This window comes from Pleurodeles waltl, chromosome 11 (genome assembly GCF_031143425.1).
Source record: "Pleurodeles waltl isolate 20211129_DDA chromosome 11, aPleWal1.hap1.20221129, whole genome shotgun sequence".
NCBI lineage: Eukaryota > Metazoa > Chordata > Amphibia > Caudata > Salamandridae > Pleurodeles > Pleurodeles waltl.
The window spans coordinates 346,544,993-346,568,607 of record NC_090450.1 but is presented as its reverse complement, the minus strand read 5'-3'; the positions used below and the strand labels follow the sequence as shown (position 1 = coordinate 346,568,607).

Genomic DNA, 23,615 nt, shown 5'->3' with positions numbered 1-23,615 from the left:
GTGCAGCTGGAGCGGAAAGCCTACTTGCCCTTTTGCATAAAGTTCCACTTCAATGCTTCTTCCCAGTTCCTGGTGAGTATGTCATGTGTGAATGTGTATTTAGCCTGAGGTTGTGTTCCAAGACTTAGGAAGTGTGTTGCTGATATCGCTAAATCTGGAGGCAAGCTTTCTCAGCCCTGAATTACTAAGATTTTGAAGATTTTGCATTGGGGTTGCATCACTTTTGTGTCGCAGCTCCGACGCAAAATCCATTTGGCTTTTACTAAGCCATGCAAAGACGATTTAAATGGCTTTGTGTGGTTTTGATGCAAAGTAGCGCAAAGTAACACAATGTAGCTCATAGTGCTAACTTGAGTTACTCGCTGCAAAACCTGGCCAAGCTATGTCTAAATTCCTATACTTTACCCTTCTCATGAGCAGACACGCAATCATAATGTTTTGGAATACCGCAGTGATATGCTGAAGTCCTCTTTTGGGCTGATGAGGCATTGACAGCCCTAGGACACGAAGAAGCCAGAGGACTTCACAAGTACCCCATCACCTGGCTGTGGGGCAAGGTCATCCTTTCTTTTAAGGAGTGTGGCAAAGATGTTAGCCCACACTGACACCATATACCTCATTGCACCTACACAATTCTGCAGACACTGCCGCCAACCTACCTCCACACTGCCGCCAACCTACCTCCACATCTACACCTCGCTGCCTAGAATCCCCATCTCACCACCTTAGTGGTCTTCACAACTGCCAGGAACACAGCTTGCACATGCGTGCACTAAGGGACATCTCCCCAATCATCCACCACACACTGAGATCAGGCCGGAACCCTTATTGTTATTTTTGCTGATGTTGATTGGGACAAATGCAATTCCTATCTTTGCATTTATTTCGTTCTTAGACGACCTATCAATACGCTTTTTTTTTTACATCAAACTGTATCTTCTGTATGCTTTGCCCAAAATGTGTAGCAACTAGCCCTGCAAATACTAGGATGGGGGATTGTTTATCCCACCTCCTCTTTTATATTCCTTATGGTTATTTCCCTGCCTCTGGTATCCAAGTGCCATCTCATGTCATTGTATAACTGTTACCCATCAGAGGATTATCCACAAAATGAAAAAAGCAATAACATGTGTTCATGTATATTTCACAGAGTTATAGTACATTATTACTTTTTATATAGAACAATATTCAAATGGAATAAGTAAAAGAACAGATTATGGTAGCTTATGACTGAAGTGGACGGATTCAAGAAAATTGTAGGTTTTGGGAACACAACATCCGAATGAACTTAAGGCTGAATGGCACGTTAGGTTCAAATTATAGTTACAAAGGAATTAGACTAAATAGCTGTAGTGTGATACAGGAGCAGATTAATATTTAGATCAGTGGCTGATTTAGGACGTGGTCTTATTCTAGGAGGAGAAGATTCCTATATTTTAGCTGGTAGCAGAAAGTGGTGAAACACAGAAAGAGGAATGGACGAATGAGCTATCACATAATAAAGGTGTGGGCAAAACGATAGGATGTGCAGCCTACATACAGACAAATAGAGAGTAAACCAAGGAGGATGACCTTGGAAAACAAGTTCAGGACTTAGAGGCTGATTTAGTGTTTGCCTTACACATTTTGAGGTCTTCATCATGGTGGTAGTTTTTCCCTCAAAGTGGGAGGGACCACTAGTGGATATTCTGACAAACACTGTGTTGAATGGTAGATTTTCTGTCACCATTTAGGTCACTGAAAATATACAACCAAAGTACGGTACTGAGCCCAAATAACACTTCTTCTTACTATGCCAACGATATGTACTAGCCACTTAGAGATATAATATAAACCTTTGACTGAGTGGCGTGACCAAGGCGTCAAGATGGCGGACGCACTTTTGTAGTGCTCCGGACCCCTCCGTCATCCGCCTTCAATTTCCCCCCAAAATCCACCTTTATCCAAGGCATCCTCTTGTTTAAAGGGCTTCACCGCTCCCCTCCCGACAGAATAGTAGTTTTGAGCGGGCTTTTCATCCGGTTCTGAAGGAGAGGAGGCCCGGACGAGCTGCGCCCAGAAGATCGGCCGGCGAGTGCAGCTGGTGGCACAAGAAGTGCTAAAGAGCCGGGTTACACGACATTGGCTCCCTGGGGGCGGCTAGCTGGGGGTGGGAGACGGCGGCAGATCTCATGTCTCCCTCCAGCCCCTCTCCCTGGTGAATAGAAGAATCCGACCGAACAGAAGGCGATGATTGGCCACAGAGGTCCACATCCAAGATGGCGGCCGGAGTGAATGGCCGACAACGGTGGTCCCAGTGAACTAATCCAGCCCTTGCGGTGGAGACGGAGAGACGGGGACAGGGCCACAGAGACTAACAAGGAGCCGACTTGGACTGGTCCAGCGTCGAGGCGGTGGCAGTAGAGAGGAAGCCGGGACTGCGGCACAGGGGGGACGCGGGATGGTGAGGGGGGATTGGGCTGACGCACGGGGGGAACGGACCCCCACTCTTGTGGCCTGTTCTCTCTCCTCCTCCCCCCCCATTCCTACAGAGACGAAGGGGTAGATACATCGTGGGGCGCTCTTCTGCTGGTTCCCCCCCCGTATCAGGGAATTGGCTGGGGGTGCGGAGAGGCCCAGAGAACCACGCAACGCCGAGAGAGACATGACATGGGCATCCCCCGAGGCCCAGTGATAATAACTACAGGAGAGGAGGGTCAGTTGGGATTGCAACAAGCCGTAGCTGGGCATTGACGGGCTTTGCTTCCCCAGAGCCGTGATGACTGCCCGATGGAGATAGGGGGGGTGTGAGCTTGACCCGTGACCCCGCAAGGGCTTTGGCTGCCCCAGAACCACACGGGTTCCTGAAGTGGTCCCTCCCAGACAAACCTGGACTCAGACATTGCAAATACCCGACAGTGAGATTCCGGTAAACAAAAGATGGGCAAAGACAAAACGGCGTGACAGTCGACTGCAAAAAAGCACATAGAACAAATTTACCACCGGCGGGCTCGGACTCGACTCAAAACACTGACCTCTCCTATAGCTCGGCACTATAACTCGATGAAGAAGGAAATTTCTCCAGAGAGGGTACTAATTGCCATGTTGAAGTACTACTGTTATCAACATCTGTCTATTATAACTTGTTGTTTCTTAAATGATCCAACAGTATGGAGGGGTCCACCACCACCACTGCTCACTCAGTTCTTGTTCTTACCCCGCTAGGTTAGGGGATAGGATGCTTATGTGTAAGGGCGATAGATGCTTCTCGGGGGAAGTATGGGGAGGGGTGGGAGTTGGGGGGATAGGGAGTTCGAGTCCTATATCGGGCTGTTCATTGTTGGTTACTTTTGAGTTGACATGTTTATTTGCTTTAATTGCTATACCAGACAGAAGGCAGAAAGATTCCAGTGATAGAATAAGGCTCTCATTCAGACACACAAGAGACAAAACGGGGGGATCCTCAATCCCAGATCAACCATACCCAAGGGGTAGCACTGCAACACTTTCCTACAGATGTCCCAATGAGTCCAATACAGGCTATCTCATGAAATGTTAATGGTCTCCTAGACAAAATCAAACGCAAGGCAGTATTCACCTTCATACATAGATATCGACCGAATATGCTCCTCCTACAGGAGACACACCTCATGGGAGAACAATGGCCCTTCCAGTTACGGAAGGGCTTTGACAGGGTGTACCATGCAGGGTTTACGCGAGGATCGTGTGGTGTGGCGATTCTACTTCACCGCTCCTTTCCTTTGACGGTGAGGTGGGTTTGGAGGGAGAGCCAGGGCCGTTTTGTGGCCATTACTGGAAGGGTCGAAGGGGTGACGATTAACGTAGTCAGTGTGTACGCCCCTCCAGCGCTAGTGAGTGGGGAGATCAAGGAACTAACTCAGTTTCTCTCGGGTCTAACCCCGGGACTTACCATTCTGGGGGAGACTTAAATACGGTTCCGGTCCCTACCATGGATGTGAATGGCCCAATATCGACCCATAGACGCGCTGTGGCAGTGAGTCTCGAGGACTGGTTGGTGGCTGCGGGGCTCTGTGACGCGTGGCGGCTTTGGCATCCCAGGAAAAAACAATTTACCCATACCTCAGCGGCCCACGGCTCACAGGCCTGAATTGATCTGTTACTCTTGCCAAGCACTGACTGCAGTGCCCTATCCCACATCGAGATTCTACCACGAGGTGTCTCTGATCACACACCACTCCGCTTTACGATAGGCCATGCCCGACAGACGAACCGCCCTGTGTGGAGGTTAAATACTTGGTACTTACAGGATGAGATGTTTGTGGGGCGACTGCAGCAGACACAGACTGAATACTTTATCCTTAATGACGGTTCAGTGTCTTCTCCTGGTACCCTGTGGGCTGCAGGTAAGTCTGTGCTGAGGGGTGCGGCCAAGGGCCTCAAACAAGAGATAGAGCGCTCCAAAATCAAAGATATTGAAACATTGGAAAAACATGCAACACGTCTCTAATGCACACATGAGATAGAACCCACGGAGATGACAGTGCGACAGCTTTCCTTAATATATGAGGAAATCAGGGACCTATCTTTAGAAGCAGCGAAAGCACTGTGAAGAGCGAGCACCGCGAGGATTTATGGTTGGGGGGATAAGACTGGGAAATTGCTACACTGGCTGAGCTCCCATCACAGGGCCTCTGGCATTGTTCCCAAAATCTGGGATGGAGAACATAGTAGAGTTGAGGGTCACCAAGAAATAGCAGAGGCTTTTCCCCGCTACTACAAATAAAGCCTCAGAATCGGTGGACCTACCTCACGCTCGCAGGCTATTAAATGATGCTTCCTTGCCACGATTACCCCAGTCTTTAAGGCAGATATTAGACGTACCTCTTAGTGAGGAGAAGGTAGACGGAGCGATCTCTGAGTTAAAAACAGGGAAAACCCCAGGCCCTGAGGGTTTCCCATCAGAATATTACAAGACGGATAAGAAGGATTTAGTACCTCGTTTGACAGCTCTCTTTGTGGAGGTGGAACAGCAGGGGTACTTTCCGAAAGGGCTGCACGCCGCCACCATTGTGGTGCTCCCCAAAACTCAGCCCCCATCACTGTACTGTGCAGACTATAGGTCGATATCCCTGATTAACTGCAAGGTTAAAATTCTCGCTAACATTCTAGCGACACGCCTCAAGCGTGTCCTGCCGCAGCTGATCCACCCGATCAATGTGGATTTATGGCTACTCAGAGCACTCGTCACTGTATCCGTCATCTACACGTGGCCCTTGCTGAACGTCACTGGTTGCCCCGAGACCTAGCCCTTCTATTCATTGATTTTGAGAAGGCTTTTGACTCGGTGGATTGGGGCTTTCTCTTCTTGGTGCTCCAGAGGGCAGGCATTGGACCAAGATTCTGCCGCCTGGTATGAGCGTTATATGCTGACCCCTCAGCCCAGGTACAGGTTAATGGGACTATGTTGTCGACCTTTGAAGTCAGACGAGGCACGAGACAGGGCTGCCCGCTGTCTCCCCTCCTTTTTACCCTGGTTATTGAACCTCTGGCCCAGATGTTCCGGGCGATCCGGAGTATTATGGATGGAGGTGGGGACATGCCCGTGAGGACAGAATAGCCCTTTATGCGGATGATGTCCTGCTATATATGGATTCACCGAGTGTATCAGGCCCGTGCAGCCTTCTTCTTTTAAACAGTAACGCATTGGCATCGGGCTTAAAAATTAACCCTACTAAATCAATGCTACTTCCCTTGGCAAACACCCGAGATTGTTTCGATTGGCAAGACACGATACTCCTCCGTAGATTAAGCTTTAAACATCTCGGCATCTGGGTGACTCTCCTACCGGAGCTGACATGGGGTAAGAACCTAGACTCACTTTTGGTGCATATCAAGACGGATTTACAGAGATGGCAGACTTTGCCACTGAATGTAATAGGCTGTGTTGCCCTGTATAAGATGATGGGTCTGCCTTATCTACTGTATGCTTTCCAGAACTTTCCCTTTCCAATACCTCGTTCTTGGTTCTGGGTTTTGGAGGCAGCCACAGCACTGTTCCTTTGGAGGGGAGCCAGACACCGAGTGGCAGCGCGATATTGCCGGAAAGGAAAATATGATGGTGGCTTGGGCGCCTCGTATCCCTACTTATACTATCTGGCGACCTAGCAGCTAGTGATTCACGACTGGTTCACTGGAGGCTGGTCAGATCCGGCATACCAGGTGGAATTCGAAACCCTGGGGTTCCCACGCATTCTCGATATGTTATATGGTACACCCCTCCCTCAAAACATGGAAGCGATCACTAAGGCAGTCTTCCTGGCATGCAGGCGGCGCTGCGACACACCCGCTGGAATGCTGTGGTCAATCTCCAGACTCTGTTGTGGAGAGGGAAGTGGTTGAGCGCTACGACTGCGCTGGAGGGGTTTGCGGAATGGGACCTATTGAGTATTTAATTAGTGGGGGATGTGTGGAGAGGGGAGACACTAAAGACCTTCCAAGAACTACAGACAGACTTTCAATTTTCCCAAACACAGTTCTTCCGATACCTTCAACTTAGACACGCTCTGGGGACACACCTCCCGAGAATAGGTCCACTGCCGAAATTTTGCCCACTTGAAGCTAAGTTACTTATGGGGAGACTGGACGGGAAAGGGGTCTTGCGGATCTATCAGATGTTGATCAACAATACACCAGAGGGCCTGAACTCGACCAGGGTGGGCTGGGATGCATGGGTGGGCACCCTAGATGACACAGAGTGGTTGGAGGTGCTTAGGGCCCCCAGGACCGTAGACATATCAGCAAGACTCTGCCCGGTGCAGTTCTACTATCTATATAGAGCATATCTAACACCTGCCAGACTCAGTCGGGCTGGGCTATGACCTAACAGTTAATCCCCAAGCTGTGCTGGAGAGCCCGCGGATTTCTCTGCCAAATCGGTGTTGTTAGGGGTGATGGAGGACATGGTGAGATCCCGGGCAAACCGCGCTCTTGTAGGCACGGCTCTACTGATTGCAAAAAGAGATATTGCCCCTGCCTGGATCTCACCATCTGGTCCGTCCCTGCAAAAATGGAGGAGAGGCGTGGATTGGTGCGCAAATCGGGAGAAGTCAGTATACGAGTCGAGAGGATGCCCCCGAAAGCATGAAAAGATTTGGGGTGCCTGGCTGGGGACGCTGTTATAAGATAGAATGGAAAGGGAAGGGCCCTCGTGGTTGGACCTTGCTGGAGTAATACATCTATCCTCCGAAATGTTATATGGTCTAAGGTCAACAATGCATGGAATTGAATTATGTCGTACTGTCTGTACTAACTGTTTGAAACTCTGCCTTTCTAAAAACAATAAAAACTTGTTTATTAAAAAAAACTTTGACTGAAAGTCTGTCCTGGTTTCCATGGCATTAGTCTTTGGACAAACATGGTGGCAAACCTAACACTTCAATAGAGTGGCTAAGTAGCTATCAAGTTTTGACAAAGTTCGCATTGCGAAATGGAAGACCTGATAGCGGAGATAAAGTTGTCCCTGCACACAGGAATTAAGTTGAAAGAGGTTTCACTATTGTTTGGCAGATCAAACATGATTACCCTGCTGTAATTAAAGCTAAAAAATAGAAGCATAATGGTTAGAAGTATACAGATGAACAGGATATGAGTAAAGAAAACATTGTGCACATCGAAAATAAGAAACGTTTGGCGCGCAGCAAAATACAGTGAACATAAACATTTGGAGGGCAGTGAGCTTACAGTGGAGAAGGAGCGTACTGCACAAAGCATGGAGAGGGAAAGTCCAAGGAAGGGATAGAAGCACAGTGAGGAGAGAGGGAGACATATTGAGGTAGGAGAATGAAGACGATGGCAGGAGGCTCGGAACAGGCTGACCTGAGGGCAGACGTTTCTGCATGGAAAGGTAAAGCACTGAGATGGACATGAGGCCCATGTAATTATAATGACGATTATAGTAGGGAGCTCTGAGAATGGAAAAGAGGAAGCAAATAAGGGCGGAGTAACAGATAGGAAGGAAGATGAAGGTGGTGGGAAATGAGGGTCAGGATCTGCATTGTCTTGTAATATACATATGTATTTCCTCTTTTCTCCAGAGATGCACCGAACTCAGACAGCCTATGAAGATGCTTTCACGTTCAAAGTCTTTCTGTTCCAGTTTGTCAATTTTTATTCATCACCCATCTATGTGGCGTTCTTCAAGGGAAGGTAGGGGCCCTAAAGAGATTTCCGTTACTTATGCATTCAAACCTATTTAGTCACTTACATATTTTAACCGACTCCTACATTTTGAAATTCCCACCTAACAGCAAGCAGGAAACCAGTGAACAATAACAAAACTATGAGACCATTAATCATTACGACTTGCAATTATGACACATAGACCCCTGTCATTTAAATAAATATCAGTAGTGCCATTTGGTAGTTGCTCAGATCTAAAGGAACACATGCTTGTTTTATGATAGACTTGTGTAAACGTATTATTCGTTAACGTGTTCCGGCATTTTCAACTATAGTATTTTTCTATAAATACTTTTTATTGTGGTTTTATAAGTCCCTAAGATAAAACAGGCAATACAAATGTGGCCTCCACTGCATTGTTGACTGTAAGCCTAATTATTAACCAGTTAATGCATTAATGGAGGACACTATCCCCAACCCTACCATATATATATATATATATATATATATATGGTAGAAATGGCAAAAGACTTTGTCACTATCTAGCTCGGCGAGGATAGCACTGTGCTAATCCTATGCTTAAAGACTTTGCTAGATAAGCAGACATTTGAGGTGAGCAAATCTAGAGTGTCGCTGGTGTTGCAGGGTGCTCCTTACTAGAGCAGCTCTCCACCTAAAATTGGGAACTTCCCAGAGTTCTCCTTTGTTTTTTGCATAATTTATGCGTCGCTCTATCCCTGAAAGGGTTTTGGTTTGACTTATACTGGGTGCTCCCTTGTGTCTGGACAAAGCTATACTCCTCTGAAGAGCTCTAATGAGAGCGAAACACGTGTCAGGGGTTGCTTTACTCATTCCAGGTTGGCTTGGATGGTATTTGACCAGTCCAAAGCTGTAATACTGTGCCTGGAGTGGTAAATGGCTTTTGTCATTTTACAGCTCGGCAAGGATGACACTATGTCAATTCTATGCTTAAAGATTTTGCTGTACAAATGGCAAAAGACTTTGTCACTATCTAGCTCGGCGAGGATAGCACTGTGCTAATCCTATGCTTAAAGACTTTGCTAGATAAGCAGACATTTGAGGTGAGCAAATCTAGAGTGTCGCTGGTGTTGCAGGGTGCTCCTTACTAGAGCAGCTCTCCACCTAAAATTGGGAACTTCCCAGAGTTCTCCTTTGTTTTTTGCATATATATATATATATGTATATATATATATATTGTCTGAGAATTCATACTATTGCTTGTCATAAACCTAAGCTAGAGGCACTGCAAGGTCCCAGGCGAAGACTTCTGGTGTACAGTATTTGTTTCTGGTTGAGAATCGTTGTAGGAAAATGCCGCTGTTTGCATGGTTACCCCCTAACCTTTTGCCTTTTGTTGATGCCAGCTTTGATTGAAAGTGTACTGGGGCCCTGCTAACCAGGCCCCAGCACCAGTGTTCTTTCCCTAAAACTGTACCTTTGTCTCCACAATTGGCACAGCCCTGCCACACAGATAAGCCCCTTGTAAAACCTACCCCTAGTACCAGAGGCCCTGTGGCCAGGGAAGGTCTCTAAGGGCTGCAGCATATATTATGCCACCCTGGGGACCCCTCACTCAGCACATGCACACTGCCTCACAGCTTGTGTGTGCTGGTGGGGAGAATAAAAAGCCTAAGTCGACATGGCCCTTCCCTCAGAGTGCCATACCCACAACCCATTGCCTGTGGCATAGGTAAATCACCCCTCTAGCAGGCCTTACAGCCCTAAGGCAGGGTGCACTATACCACAGGTGAGGGTATAGCTGCATGAGCACTATGCCCTTACAGTGTCTAGCCCAATTCTTGGACATTGTCAGTGCAGGGTAGCCATTTAGAGTATATGGGAGTTTGTCAAACACAAACTCCACAGTTCCATAATGGCTAAACTGAATACTGGGAAGTTTGGCATCAAACTTCTCAGCACAATAAATCCACACTGATGTCAGTGTGGGATTTATTGAGAAATGCACACGGAGGGTATCTTAGAGATAACCCCTGCCTGCCAGCCCAACTGCTAGTGCTAGGCCAGCGTGCCACTTCCAGACCAGTTTCTGGCCACATGGGATGAGTGCATTTGTGCACTCTGTGACCAGGAACAAAGCCTGTTTCACACCTCTCCCTGCAGTAACTGTAACACCTGGCGGTGAGCCTCAAAGGCCCCAGCCTGATGTTACAATGCCCCAGGGCACTCCAGCTAGTGGAGATTCCCGTCCCAGACACATCCCTCACTTTTGGCGGCAAGTCTGGGGAAATAATGAGAAAATCAAGGAGGAGTCACCCCCTCAGCCAGGTCTACCCCTAAGGTGACCAGAGCTGAAGTGACCCCCTCCGTATGAAATCCTCCATCTTGTTTTGGAGGATTTAGCCCAATAGGAAAAGGGATGTGCCCCCTCCCCAAAGGGAGGGGGCACAAGGAGGGTGTAGCCACCCTCAGGGACAGTAGCTATTGGCTACTGTCCTCCAGCCCTAACACACCCCTAAATTTAGTATTTAGGGGCGACCCTAAAACCAGGAAATCAGATTCCTGATGACCTACAAAGAAGAAGGACTGCTTAGCTGAAAAGCCCAGCAGAGAAGGAGGAAGGCGACAACTGCTTTGGCCCCAGGCCTACCTGCCTGTCTCTAACTTCAGAGAACCTACACTAGCAATGCATCCTGCGGGACCAGCAACCTCTGCTGACTCAGACGACTGCCGTGCACCTAAGAAGGTTTAAGAACACCAGTGGACAGCGGACCTCTCCAACCAAGCAAGAAGAACCCATCTTTAAAGGGACTCTCACCTCACTCCAGAAGCGTGAATCCCCATCACTCTGCACCCAACGCCCCTGGCCAGTGTCCAGTGAAACCAACAACCCAGAGAGGATCGCCAGGTGACTCTGACAACGTGTCCACCCTGAGCTAACCACTCTGCACCCCCCGACGATGCCTGCAGAGGGAATCTCGAGGACCCCCCTGACCGCAACTGCCCAGGACAAAGAAACCTGATGCCTAGAAGAAGCACTGCACCCGCAGCGCCCAGGCCCTTGAATAACTGACCACCGGTGCAGCAGTGACCAGCAGGTGGCCTTGCCCAGTCGGTGGCTGGCCCGAGAAGCCCCCTTGTGCCCTACCTGCAATGTCTGAGTGACCCCCTGGTCCCTCGATTTAAATCTATTACAAACCCAACGCCCTGTTTGCCCACTGTACCCAGCCGCCCCTGTGCCACTGAGGGTGTGTGTTGTGTGCGTACTTGGGACCCCCCCCAGTGCTCTACTAAACCCCCCTGGTCTGCTTCCCAAGGACGCAGGTACTTACCTGCCATCAGACTATAACCGGAGCACCCCCTGTCTCCGTAGGCACCCACGTTATTTTGTCTCCTCTTTTGACCTCTGCACCGGACCAGCCCTGTGTTGCTGGTGCTGGGTGTTTGGGGTTGACTTGAACCCCCAACAGTAGACTACCTATGCCCCGGAGACTGTATTTGTTATTGCTTTACTTACCACATTAACGTAACTGTACCTCCCCCAGGAAACTGTTTAATTTTGCAATGTGTCCACTTTTAAAATAGCTTATTACCATTTTATGACAAACTGTGTACATTACTGTTTTGGTTCAAGGTCCTATCTGTATCTATGCAAAGTACCTTACATTTAACATACTTATCTGCAGTGTGAATCTTGTGGTTCTAAAATAAATTAAGAAAATAATATTTTTCTATATAAAAACCTATTGGCCTGGAGTTAAGTCATTGAGTGTGTGTTCTCATTTATTGCTTGAGTGTGTACAACAAATGCTTAACACTACCCTCTGATAAGCTTTACTGCTCAACCACACTACCACAAATAGAGCATTGGTATTATCTATTATTGCCTCTGTCAAGCCTCTTGGGGAACCCCTGGACTCTGTGCACACTATCTCTCACTTTGAGATCCAGCTTCCTACAATGGGTAAACCAGGATTCATTGGGTGAAAGATGTTCTAAGCATGTTTGTTTTTGAGGCTGTGTATTACTGGCAGTTACTAGTGTAAAATATACAGACTATGAATTGTTCCAAGCACCTGTGTGTATCGTCTCCTTTAATTTTAGCGGTTTCACCAGTACTCTACATTGGCGATGAGTGGGCAGCGCAGACCCACCATGCACATCTCACTGGCCGGCCGGTTTCACCTTCTCCTTGCCATCATGGACACACACAGCCTCTACCGAGCCTGCCGCTAGAGACTGCCCCGACGGCGACTGAAACTTCCTGGCTGTCCACTGTCTGCAGCTTTGGGCGAAGAGTGCGGTGCAGCCGCTGATCCCATGGTGGCTCCCTGCGTGCGCATTAAACAGCACCACTCTTCTTCGCGGGGAACGCCACCTACCTGCTTCCATGCACCACGCTGCTGGCATAATATGAAAAGTGGGCCTTGCTTGTTCCCCGTGCACCACGCAGTCGAAACACTTACAGCAGAGAACTCTGCCTGCATTCATTGGGAGCATCCTCGAACAAGCTGCCATGCCCATTTTCATAAGTGCTGTCCCTGCCTGACACCCTGCCTATGCCGGCCTACCAAGACTCGCACCTGGAAGACCAGTCATCTCCTGCAGCTGCACCTGCCCGCTTTGTCCATCGTTTGGTCGGGGTCATCCTTGGATCCCTACTCTACTTCAGTGACAGGTGGCCTCCTCCTTCCCACAAGTGAGTACCCAGGAACCCTGAGCTGCTGCTGTGCCCTGCGATGATCAGTAAGTGTGTAAGTACCAGAGCCCATGTCCGGAATCCTACTAATGCCTTGCCATGTCATCCATCATGGCCCTTGAACCATGTACTGTCACCAGACCCCTGCTGAGGCAGGCTGCTTGGTGGAAAGCATGGGTTGAGCACCTTGAGAACTACTTTAAGGCAGTAGGCATGGACGATGACCGGAAAACGTTTCTACTCCTCCACCTGGGTGGATCTGATATATACAAAATTTCAAAGTTCATAGCTGAAGCAGGCCCACCACACCACATACACAACACTGAAAAATGCCATCAATGCATATTTCAAACCTTATTCTAACCTGGACTATGAGCATTTCCTCCCCTGCTAAGCACTCTATTTACCTGAGAAGTCTGTGGAAGTGTTTCCACCTGAAAGAGGGTGGGAGCACAAGTACACTCCTAGATGAAGAGGATTAAATAAGAACACAGTTCATACAAGGTGGGCATTGCTGAAGCTTCGAGAATGCATGTTGCAGGAACCCAACATGTCTATGAGGGACATTCTGATCATGGGGCAGTCCAAAGAACTCTCCAAGGTGTGAGCAGCACACATAGACCCAGCGCAACTGTCACCTGTCAAAGGAGAGCCTGTCAACGCTGTCCGAAAAGTCACCCGCAAGCTGAAACAAGGGTCAGAGAGTGACGTGAATGATGAGGAGCAGAAGGGAACCCATGTGGTGCAGATGGTGGACCCTCAGAGCCTTACACCATAAGCGACCCCCACAGGCCATCTTGGTGTTCAGGGATAGGCTGCCCCCACCCTCATTTACATTGGGGCCTTCATAAATCTCATGGCAGACGATGTGTTCCACACCCTACCAGAACCACTTGCTCTGCGTACCACCAAGGTGTATGCATTTGCAATTGCTTGCTACTCCACCTAGACAGTGTATTGCAGGCTGCGGTCACTATCAACACCAACTCCACGAGGGCCAAAGTATACGTGGCCCGGAAAGGAACAGGATTCCTCCTTAGCTATCAAACCAGTGAAGACCTCCAGCTAGTGCAGTTTGTCTTCAGCGTACATGTCAGTGACATCAACAAGCAGGAGCAAGTGCATTCCTCTTTGAAGGCATCAGATGTGTAAAAGGACGTCCCGTCTGCCTACACATTGATGAACTGATCACACCAGTGGTGCTTCGACATCGGCGGGTGGCTTTCCACCTCCTCCCCGAAGTGGAGAAGAAACAGAAATTTCTCAAAAAGGATGGCGTAATTCAAAAGGTGGTAGGCCCAGCCCATGGGTGTCCCCGATTGTAGTTGCGAAGAAGCCTAAGCAGCTTGATGCACACATATCACTGACCATTGACAACATCATCGGAGAGCTTGATGGGTCAAAGTGGTTCTCCAAAATGGACATTCGATCCAGCTACCATCAGATACCACTGCATCTTGTCTCATGGCCCATAACCACCTTCTCCACACATGTGGGGCTTTGGCGGAATGTTTGGCTGAATTTCGTATCTCTAATGACGCTGAAGTTTTCTAACACATGGTTAAAGAATATTAGCTGGGCTCCTGGTATTACTTAATATAAGTGACAGCATGCTCCAACACTGGACTGTTATTTCGCTCGCCTTTGCGCGGTGTTTGGCTGGCTAAAAGAACACAGTCTAATTCTTCACATAGAAAAGTGTGAATTCTTGAAGATCAACATTAGTTTCTTTGGATACCAGTTCTCCAACCAAGGCATCACTTGTGATTCAGAAGAGGTGAGGAACATTTTTGAAGCCTCAGCTTCCACTTCTGTGCCTAGTGTCTGCAGCTTCCTGGGCATGGTGACTAATTGTGAAAGTTTCATAAAAGCTTGTCAGACATCACTGGCCCCCTTCAGGAGCTCACCAAGTCCACCAGTCTGTGGGTGTTGGGAGAGAACCAGGACAGAACATTCAGAGCCACCAAGTAAGCCCTGTCTGCTAGCATACACTCACATAGTTCCACCCCAAGAAAACTTCTCAGCTGGCTGTGGACGCCCCATTGGGCTTGAAGCAGTCCTATATCAGTGTCAAGAAGGCAAGAGTGGACTCCAGCTGCCTACTTGAGACAGACACTCACATTGACAGAGCAAAGGTACTCTCAAATTCAACGAGAAGCCATTGCGATTCACTGAATGTGCCAGCACTTCTATATATGCTTGCATGGGTACCCTTTTACCATCTTCACAAATCACAAACCACTAAACTATCTGTTCCAAGATGTTCATCAAAGACACCCCCAAGGATCAAAAAATGCATCCAGCAACTGCAGGAATTCAATTTTGCGGTTGAGAACTGACGTGGCACTCACAGCCCTGATGACTTCTCGTGGCACCATGCACGCTCCACTACCCATTATGAAGCAGAGGAAGCACAAGGTGTTTGAAAGGTCCAAGCCCATTCCTGTGTCCCTCTCCAACATTGTGGAAGCCGCCAAACAAGATGACTGCCTACAAATCGCCATACAGGGGATGCTAGCAGGAGACTGGTGACCTCTCCATTGCTCTTCTTCCCATTGCACCGGAGAAACCAAAACAATGTTCCTATCACTACATAATGTTAGGGACAAGCTGTCTGTTACTGCTGTGCTGAAGGTTGCCTGCTGCCAGGCCCCGAATCGTTCTTCCCAGCAGTCTCAGGTAGCGAGCTGTCCTGCTGGCTCATGGTGTCCACCAGGGCATGGTCAAATCCCAAAACAGGCTGCAGATCAAAGTTTGATTTCCAGACCTCGATCAACAGGTGGAGGAAGCGGTCACCAGTCAGCCGGAACACCCGGGACCAGCTGTTACAGATACAGACCACAAGTTGTTCCAAGTACCTATGTGGGTGGTCTCTTTTAATTTTAGCAGTGTTACCAGCATTCTACATGTCTTTAAGAAAATATTTATGTAGTTACATAATCAGCATTAGAATACTGAATATGCAGTAAAGCAACACAGAACTTAATTTATAATATCACATTCCATTACAGAATACTGAAATTTAAAAAAAGACATATATAATTATTTCAGCCATCATTCATTGCTTAAGGTATTTACTCGACATGCCAATATCCATTGACACTTTCTATCTATATTAGTTTTTCTCAGATTAAGGCTGCTAGTGAATGCACTAGGTAGGCAGTGTAAGCACATGAATCATACCAGGACAGCTAATTAAAAAATGTCAGGGCTTCCTAGTTCGAAACCTAGTGAGCATTGCTTAGATAAATGAATCACCTAAAAGTTTCTAGGGGCATGGACAACCATGACATAAAATGGACCCAAGCAGCAAATTAAAAATAGCCCACATAAGAAAATCAGATAGGTAAAAAAAGTAACGCACATTTGCAAATCAGGGTAGTTTTACACGTGTAACCACAAGCTGCGTAGGTGTTTTCCACGGTATGTGAGACTGTATGCATTTGTGATTGCTGCAGTCAACATTTGTGTTATTAGAGAAATCAAGAGTAAAAACTGGCCCACCAGGCCCTGAAACCACCCAAAACCAGCCAAAAAATAGCCCATACAATGATCTGTCATACCAGCACTTTGGGCACTGCCTGATTACCCCTTAGGCTAGTCTGAATCTGTCTAAGGATTTCCCTTCCTTCATTACAAATGTATGAGCCTGATACAGCAAAGCAGACACCTATTTTCCTTGAACAAACCTTTACTGGGGAAGTGTATCCACCGCTTCCAAATATATTATTACATCTTCTTAAGCATGCACACGTCCAGTTGCACGTTGCCCACAGTTCCCTCCAGGAAGAAGTGTTAGGAATTGGGTTGGTGGTTGACTGGGGTATGAGCCCTGGTCAAGCAGCAACCACAATCCTAGTCAGGGCAAGTGTCAGGCAAACCCTACATCACCCTGTGCTTACCCTCTGGTAGCTTGGCATAGAGCAGTCAGCCTTAATTTAGAGGTTTGTGCAACACTTCAAACAGTAAAACAATGAAACCACCACACACAAAAATTCCACATCACAGTAAAAAAACAGATCTGAAATTAATAAATTAAACAAGCCCATAACAACAAAAATCCACTAGGTAGAATGTGAGTTATGAATTTTGAAAGCATAAACTGTAAAATAGCGCATAAAAGCAAGAAGCGACAACTGGGAATAGCTAGTCGTGCCAGACTGGGGCAAAGTCAAAAGTTCATGCCAACCGCAATGTCATGCGGCCGAGCCAACGTGCCCATTCCGAGATGCAGCGAGGTTGAGGTGTGAGGTCCTGTTGCGTCATCGTCGAGTATCCTGTCGACGGGGCTTGTGACGTGAAGGCGGGTGTCAGGGGTGCATTACGCACCTGAGGCAATGAATCAGTTCCGATGAATGCTAAGGCTGCAATTCAGAGTTGTAGCGCCATTGCAGAGCCTGCCGTTGGCAAGGGGAAAGCGTTGCTCAGTGGCGGTTCTGAAGGCAATGCTCCAGTGCTAAGGTGCAAGAATGCAGGTCTGTATTGTTGACACTGACACCCGCAGTAGTGGCGATGCACCGGTTCTGTTCCACTCAACAGCAGCGATGTGTCAGTTCTGCTCCTGTTTTGCTTTGGTTGGAACAAACACCTTAGACCCACTTCCAAGGCTCCAGAACTGTGGTGGCACCACTTGGCAGTACAGACTCACAGAAGACAGAGTCCAGGTGGATGAGCAGGATAATTTGAAGTGTTCCATGTCCTTGAGACTTCAGATCAGGAGGTCAGCCAGCTAGCCCTTGGAGTTGCTCTGGGTTCAAGTGATACCGGTCCAGTCCTTCTCACCAAGACGAGAGAACAGCAGGCGGCAGGGCAGCAGGGCAGGAGTCAAGCAAAGCAGTATTCTAGCAAAGTGGCAGCCCTTCAGCAGTACACTAGTCCTTCTTCCTGGCAGAGTATTCACAGGTCCAGAAGTGTGCTGAAGTGATGGTGTTAGAGGTCCAGTACTTATACCCAGTTGGGCCTTTGAAGTGGGAGACACTTTAAAGAGATGCCTTTGAAGTGCACAGAGTCCCTGTCCTTCCTGCCCTGGCTCCAGACTCACTTCAGGGAGTTATTCAGCCCTTTGTGTTGGGATAGGACACAGCCATGCAGGTGTAAGTGAGACTGTGCCCAGCACCTCCCTCCCATACTGTCCAGGATGGCCCATCAAGGCCAATCAGGTCACACCTAATCTCCCATTGTGTGTGGCGCTCTAGGAGCAATACACAAAGCCCTTTTGTCACCCCACCCCAGACATGTAAACAGAGACAGGCAGCAGGCACCAAATGGCTAAAGTAAGAAAATGATTTTCTATACCCTTTGATTACAGCGCCACACAAGCATATGAAACAAATTAGTTGGATCATTAGAATCACTGTGTTTTGTGGTGTTCTTTGGACAATCTGCTAGCTAGCAGCATCATTCGACATACAGGAGCCACAACCTGATTTTAATCAGTTTTTGGTCCTGAGACTGACATAAGGTCAATGTCTGGATTTAAATACGGTGCAGGGTCAGGATTAATAGTGATACTGTGTTTTCCACTATTTGTATCTGATCTGGTAATCATGGCTCACTGTTTGGCATTGAATCAGGTTCTTCTCTCTACTTTATTTGTGTGCCGGAAAATCCTGTTAAATCTGTTAATATTGACTCGCCAACTGTTAAGAATGTGCCACTCAGTTGACAGATATGATTGGCTATGCTTTCTAAAAGTACCAGTTGTGTTGCCATTTATCGGAGTGCTAACCAAGTGTAGGTGTCATAGTTGATACTGTGTCTATCTATGGTGATATATCAACAAAGAGATTGTTTCAGGTGTCGAGGAAAGAGTCTCTTTATAGAAAATATCACCTTAGGAGTACTTATACCAGTGTTATCAACTGACTTTCTTGTCAGCATCCACAAGTTGAAGTGCCTTGTGCAACAAAACAGTCAGACTCCCCCCAATCACATTCAGTGCAGAAAGACCCTGTGTCTCAGATGGTGTCATCATGCAAACATCATTAATGTCATCTTCAATCAACACGGGCTAATAGCTCTTCAGCAATCAGGACTGATGTACTTAATGCCCTCCTCAACACATACCTTAAGACTTCGGACAGGGGACTTTTATTTCTGGCATTCTAAGAAGGATTCCTCATCCCTTAACAGGGATCGTAGGCAAGTAGGTCAGCTTTGAACCTATGTTCTACTAAGGAACTGCCTTCAGTTATAGCCAAAAATTCCATCAAGATCTAGACCTCGCCAAGATAGCCGGCCCCTTTGACACTTCTTCACATGACTTAATTCTGTTCCCCTCCATGTTCTATTTAAAAAGAGACTGTTTTGCTTCCTACTCCACTTGTCTTACCACAGAGTAGCTTGACGAATGATTGATTTAAACTGACTGTTGCTCAGTTTCATCTGTTTCAGTCAATGAAGCATTGTAGCCACTAAGGGTGGCTAGGAAAGGTGCTCCTTTGGCAAAGGCAGACATCGAATAAGCTTTCAGACTACCACCAGTTGACACTGACAGTTTCTACCTCCTAGGATTCCAGTCTAACTGCAAATTTTATTGTGATAGATGCGTATCTACAGATTGCTCAATATCATGTGCCATACTTAAAAAGTTCAACTCCCTCTTGAGGTGGGCCATGGATCAGGTGGAGCCCGCAGAAAGGATAAAGCAATACGGCCTTTACAGTGACCTGAGGGGCTCCTCAGACCACCCAGCAAGATGGAAGATCTCATAAACGTTGTTAGGAACTCTGCTCGACACCTGTCAAGGGCCTGTGCTGTTTACCAAAGGACAAGGTGGAATACTTCTCGAAAGCTATTTGTGTGGTTAAGTCGAAGGAAAAGATCACACTAAAAGCAAAACAAGAACTGAAAAGAGCTTAATTTTGTGTCTCATATCATCTCAGTGAGTAGAGTGTTTGTGGTGCTTCACAAACACTAAAACACCATTTCATCAAGCTATGGGCAAGCCTGTAGGAGGATTTGCGCATATGACTTGACATTCTAAGCAATTTTCGATGGATCCCATCATGGCAGTCCCCATGGACGTCCATCCAACATACACAGCTGTTTATGAACCCCTATGACAGATCAAGTTTTGAAGCCCTTCTGGGAACAGTGTTGTGTGCTGAAAAAATGGCCTGCTTCCTGGCGAATCACACTACAGGACCAAGGCCTTAAGAGTCCTGGAACTCTCCCCTATCTTAGTCGCACTCTACATTTGGCCAGCAAAATTGTCCAACTGCAGGCTGATCTTTTCATCAGACAACATTGCAGAAGTACAAGCAATCAATTTACAGTCTGCATCATGTCCCATTGTCCTAGGCTTACTGTGAAATCTAACACAGTGTTCAGCCACAAGCTACACAAACATCAATGCTAGGCACGTGGAGGGTGTTGGAAAGAATGCTGTTGGTACTCTCTCTTGTTCCCAGATGGACAGGTTCAGCGCAGAGAAGCTCAAAGTAGACATTCACATGGATCCTGTTTGACTTGGAGCTGTGAAAATTGGTGTGATACTAGAGAAATTCAAGGCCATAGCGATGCCTCTGCTCCGAGCATGCCAACAGTATTGTAGGACAGGGACCAGACACACTGCTTGAGCCCTACAGCTTTAGTGATGGCAGGGTAAAGTTGTTCATCCTTTGGGCCATGGACACAGGGAAATCCAGGCAACCATATTTTATAACGTGACTCCAAGGAATGGCTAATCCACCAAAAGTTTCCTACTGCAACAATCATGGAAATATTGAAATAGTATAGAACCTAAGGCAGGTGACAACCAAGTCCCCATAGCTTAACCACACTACAATGCGCTGTACACCAAACATTGGTGACGTACTGCTCCCAATATGAGATTTTCATCTTCAAGGCAGCATTTGATTTTGCATTTTTGGCACCTTCAGGACATCAGAGCTGGTAGCTCACTCAATGGATGAAAGCAGTCTCAGGGACTTGTATATGAATGGCATGGGATTTTTTGCATCACTTTACTAGTATGTATGTGTAGGAAGGTGGCACTGAACATACTATGTCAAAGTGAGTGATAGTGTGCACAGAGTCCAAGGGTTCCCCTTAGAGTTGATAGTGGCAAAAATAGATAATACTAATGCTTTATTCGTAGTGGTCGAGCATAGGCTTATCAGAGGGTAGTGTTAAGCATTTGTTATACACACACAGAAAATAAATGGGAACAGACACTCAAAGACTTAACTCCAGGCCAATAGGTTTTTATATAGAAAAATATTATTTTCTTAATTTATTTAAGAACCAACAAATTCAGAATTCAAGTAAGTACATAAATTGTGAGGTACTTGGCATAAATATAGAACTTTGAATGAAAACAGTAAGGTGCACAGTTTTGGCAAAAATGGCAATATGCTGTTTTAAAAGTGGACAGTGCAAAATTCAACAGTTCCTTGGGGGAGATAAGTACAAGTTAGTTTAGCAGGTAAGTAAAGCACTTACAAGTTCAGTCTCTGGGGCACACGCATCCACCATTGGGGGTTCAAGTCAACCCCAAACACCCAGCACCAGCAACACAGGGCCGGTCAGGTGCAGAGGTCAAAGTGGGGCCCAAATAACATAGGCGCCTATAGAGACTATGGGTGCTCCGGTTCCAGTCTGCTAGCAGGTAAGTAACTGCATCCTCGGGGAGCAGACCAGAGGGGTTTTGTGTGCAGTGTCCAAATTAAGTGTTGGGTTTTGCATTGGTTTCAATGGAGGGACCTAGGGGTCACTCTGGCGATGCAGGCAGGGCACAGGGGAGCTTCTCGGGCCAGCCACCATCTGGGCAAAGATGAGGGCCGCCTGCTGGTCACTCCTGCACCTGTAGTTGGTTCCTCTCTGGCCTGGGGGCTGCGGGTGCAGTGCTTCTTCCAGCAGTTGGGTTCTTTGTTACCGGGAGGTCGCGGTCAGGGGGAGCCTCTAGGTTCTCTCTGCAGGTGTCGCTGTGGGGGTGCAGGGAGATCATCTCAGGGTGTCCACGTCGTGGGAGTCACCTGGGGGTCCTTGCTGCAGTGTTGGTTTCTCTGGACATGAGCCGGGGGCGTTGGGTGCAGAGTGTTGGGGACTCATGCTTCAGGAGTGAGGTGGGTGTCCCCTTTAAAGATGGTTTCTTCTTGGATGTTTGGACAGAGCCGCTGTCCACTGGAGTTTTTTGGTCCTTCGGGTTGCAGGGCAGCCCCCTGAGTCAGCAGAGGTCGCTGGTCCTGCTGGATGCGTCGCTGTTGCAGGTTCTTTAAGTCTGGAGACAGGCCGGTAGGGCTGGGTACAAGTCAGTTGTCGTCTCTGTCTTCTCTGCGGGGCTTTCAGGTCAGCAGTCCTTCTTCTTCTTCTTTGGGTCGTCAGGAAATCTGTTTTCCTGGTTTCAGGGTCACCCCTAAATACTAAATTTAGCGGTGTGTTTAGGGCTGGAGGGCAGTAGCCAATGGCTACTGTCCCTGAGGGTGGCTACACCCTCCTTGTGCCTCCTCCCTTTGGGGAGGGGGGGCACATCCCTAATCCTATTGGGGGAAATCCTCCAAAGCAAGATGAAGGATTTTCTAAGGAAGGGGTCACCTTAGCTCAGGACACCTTAGGGGCTGTCCTGGCTGGAGGGCGACTACTCCTTGTTTTTCTCACTATCTCCCCCGGACTTGCCGCCAAAAGTGGGGGCTTTGTCCAGGGGGCGGGCATCTCCACTAGCTGGAGTGCCCTGGAGTGCTGTAACACCAGGCTTCAATCAATCGGGAATTTGTAAAGCACACCACTCACCTGTGAGGGTCTCAAGGCTTGGTCCTTTGATGCTCACCGCCAGGTGTTACAGTTCCTGCAGGGGTAAGTGTGAGGCACCTCCACCTAGGACAGGTTTTGTTCCTGGTCACAGAGTGCACAAAGGCACACACCCCATGTGGTCAGAAACTAGCCTGGAAGTGGCACGCTGGCAGAGACCGGTCAGCTTAGCACTAGCAGTTGGGCTGGCATGCAGGGAGCATCTCTAAGATGCCCTCTGAGTGCATTTCTTAATAAATCTCACACTGGCATCAGTGTTGATTTATTGTGCTGAGAGGTTTGATACCAAACTTCCCAGTATTCAGTGTAGCCATTATGGAACTGTGGAGTTCATGTTTTACTAACTCCCAGACCATATACTCTTTTTATGGCTACCCTGCACTTACAATGTCTAAGAATTGGCTTAGACACTGTAGGGGCATAGTAGTCATGCAGCTATACCCTCACCTGTGGTATAGTGCACCCTGCCTTAGGGATGTAAGGCCTGCTAGAGGGGTGACATACCTATGTCACAGGCAGTGGGTTGTGTGCATGGCACCCTGAGGGGAGTGCTATGTCAACTCAATATTTTTCTCCCCACCAGCACACACAAGCTGTGAGGCAGTGTGTATGTGCTGAGTGAGGGGTCCCTAGGGTGGCATAATACATGCTGCAGCCCTTAGAGACCTTCCCTGGCCACAGGGCCCTTGGTACTAGTGGTACCATTTACAAGGGACTTATCTGTGTACCAGGGCTGTGCCAATTGTGGAGACAAAGATACAGTTTTAGGGAAAGAACACTGGTGCTGGAGCCTGGTTAGCAGGGTTCCAGAACACTTTCAATCAAAGCTGGCATCAGCAAAAGGCAAAATGTTAGGGGGTAACCATGCCAACAATGGCATTTTCCTACAGTATGTCACAAATTGATTAGCTGGGCAAGGAAATGGTGGTGACACTAAACAGACTATGGTCTACTGTTGAGTATTTCCCTTTAACACCATTAACTTCCCAACGGGAGGCAGGAGGAAAGGGTAGGCTACTTGCGTTTCCAAAAGGATGAGCCCCTACTG

At 47.7% G+C, this 23,615-nt stretch overlaps 1 protein-coding gene across 1 annotated transcript in view; it reads left to right on the top strand.

Annotated features, from left to right (window-relative positions):
* Nucleotides 1-23,615, top strand: part of ANO7 (anoctamin 7) — a 2,026,240-nt gene that overhangs the window by 1,473,245 nt on the left and 529,380 nt on the right. Inside the window, exon 16 of the mRNA XM_069213645.1 lies at nucleotides 8,055-8,166. Within this exon, the coding sequence (XP_069069746.1) occupies nucleotides 8,055-8,166 (112 nt within the window). The remainder of the gene's footprint in view (nucleotides 1-8,054; nucleotides 8,167-23,615) is intronic.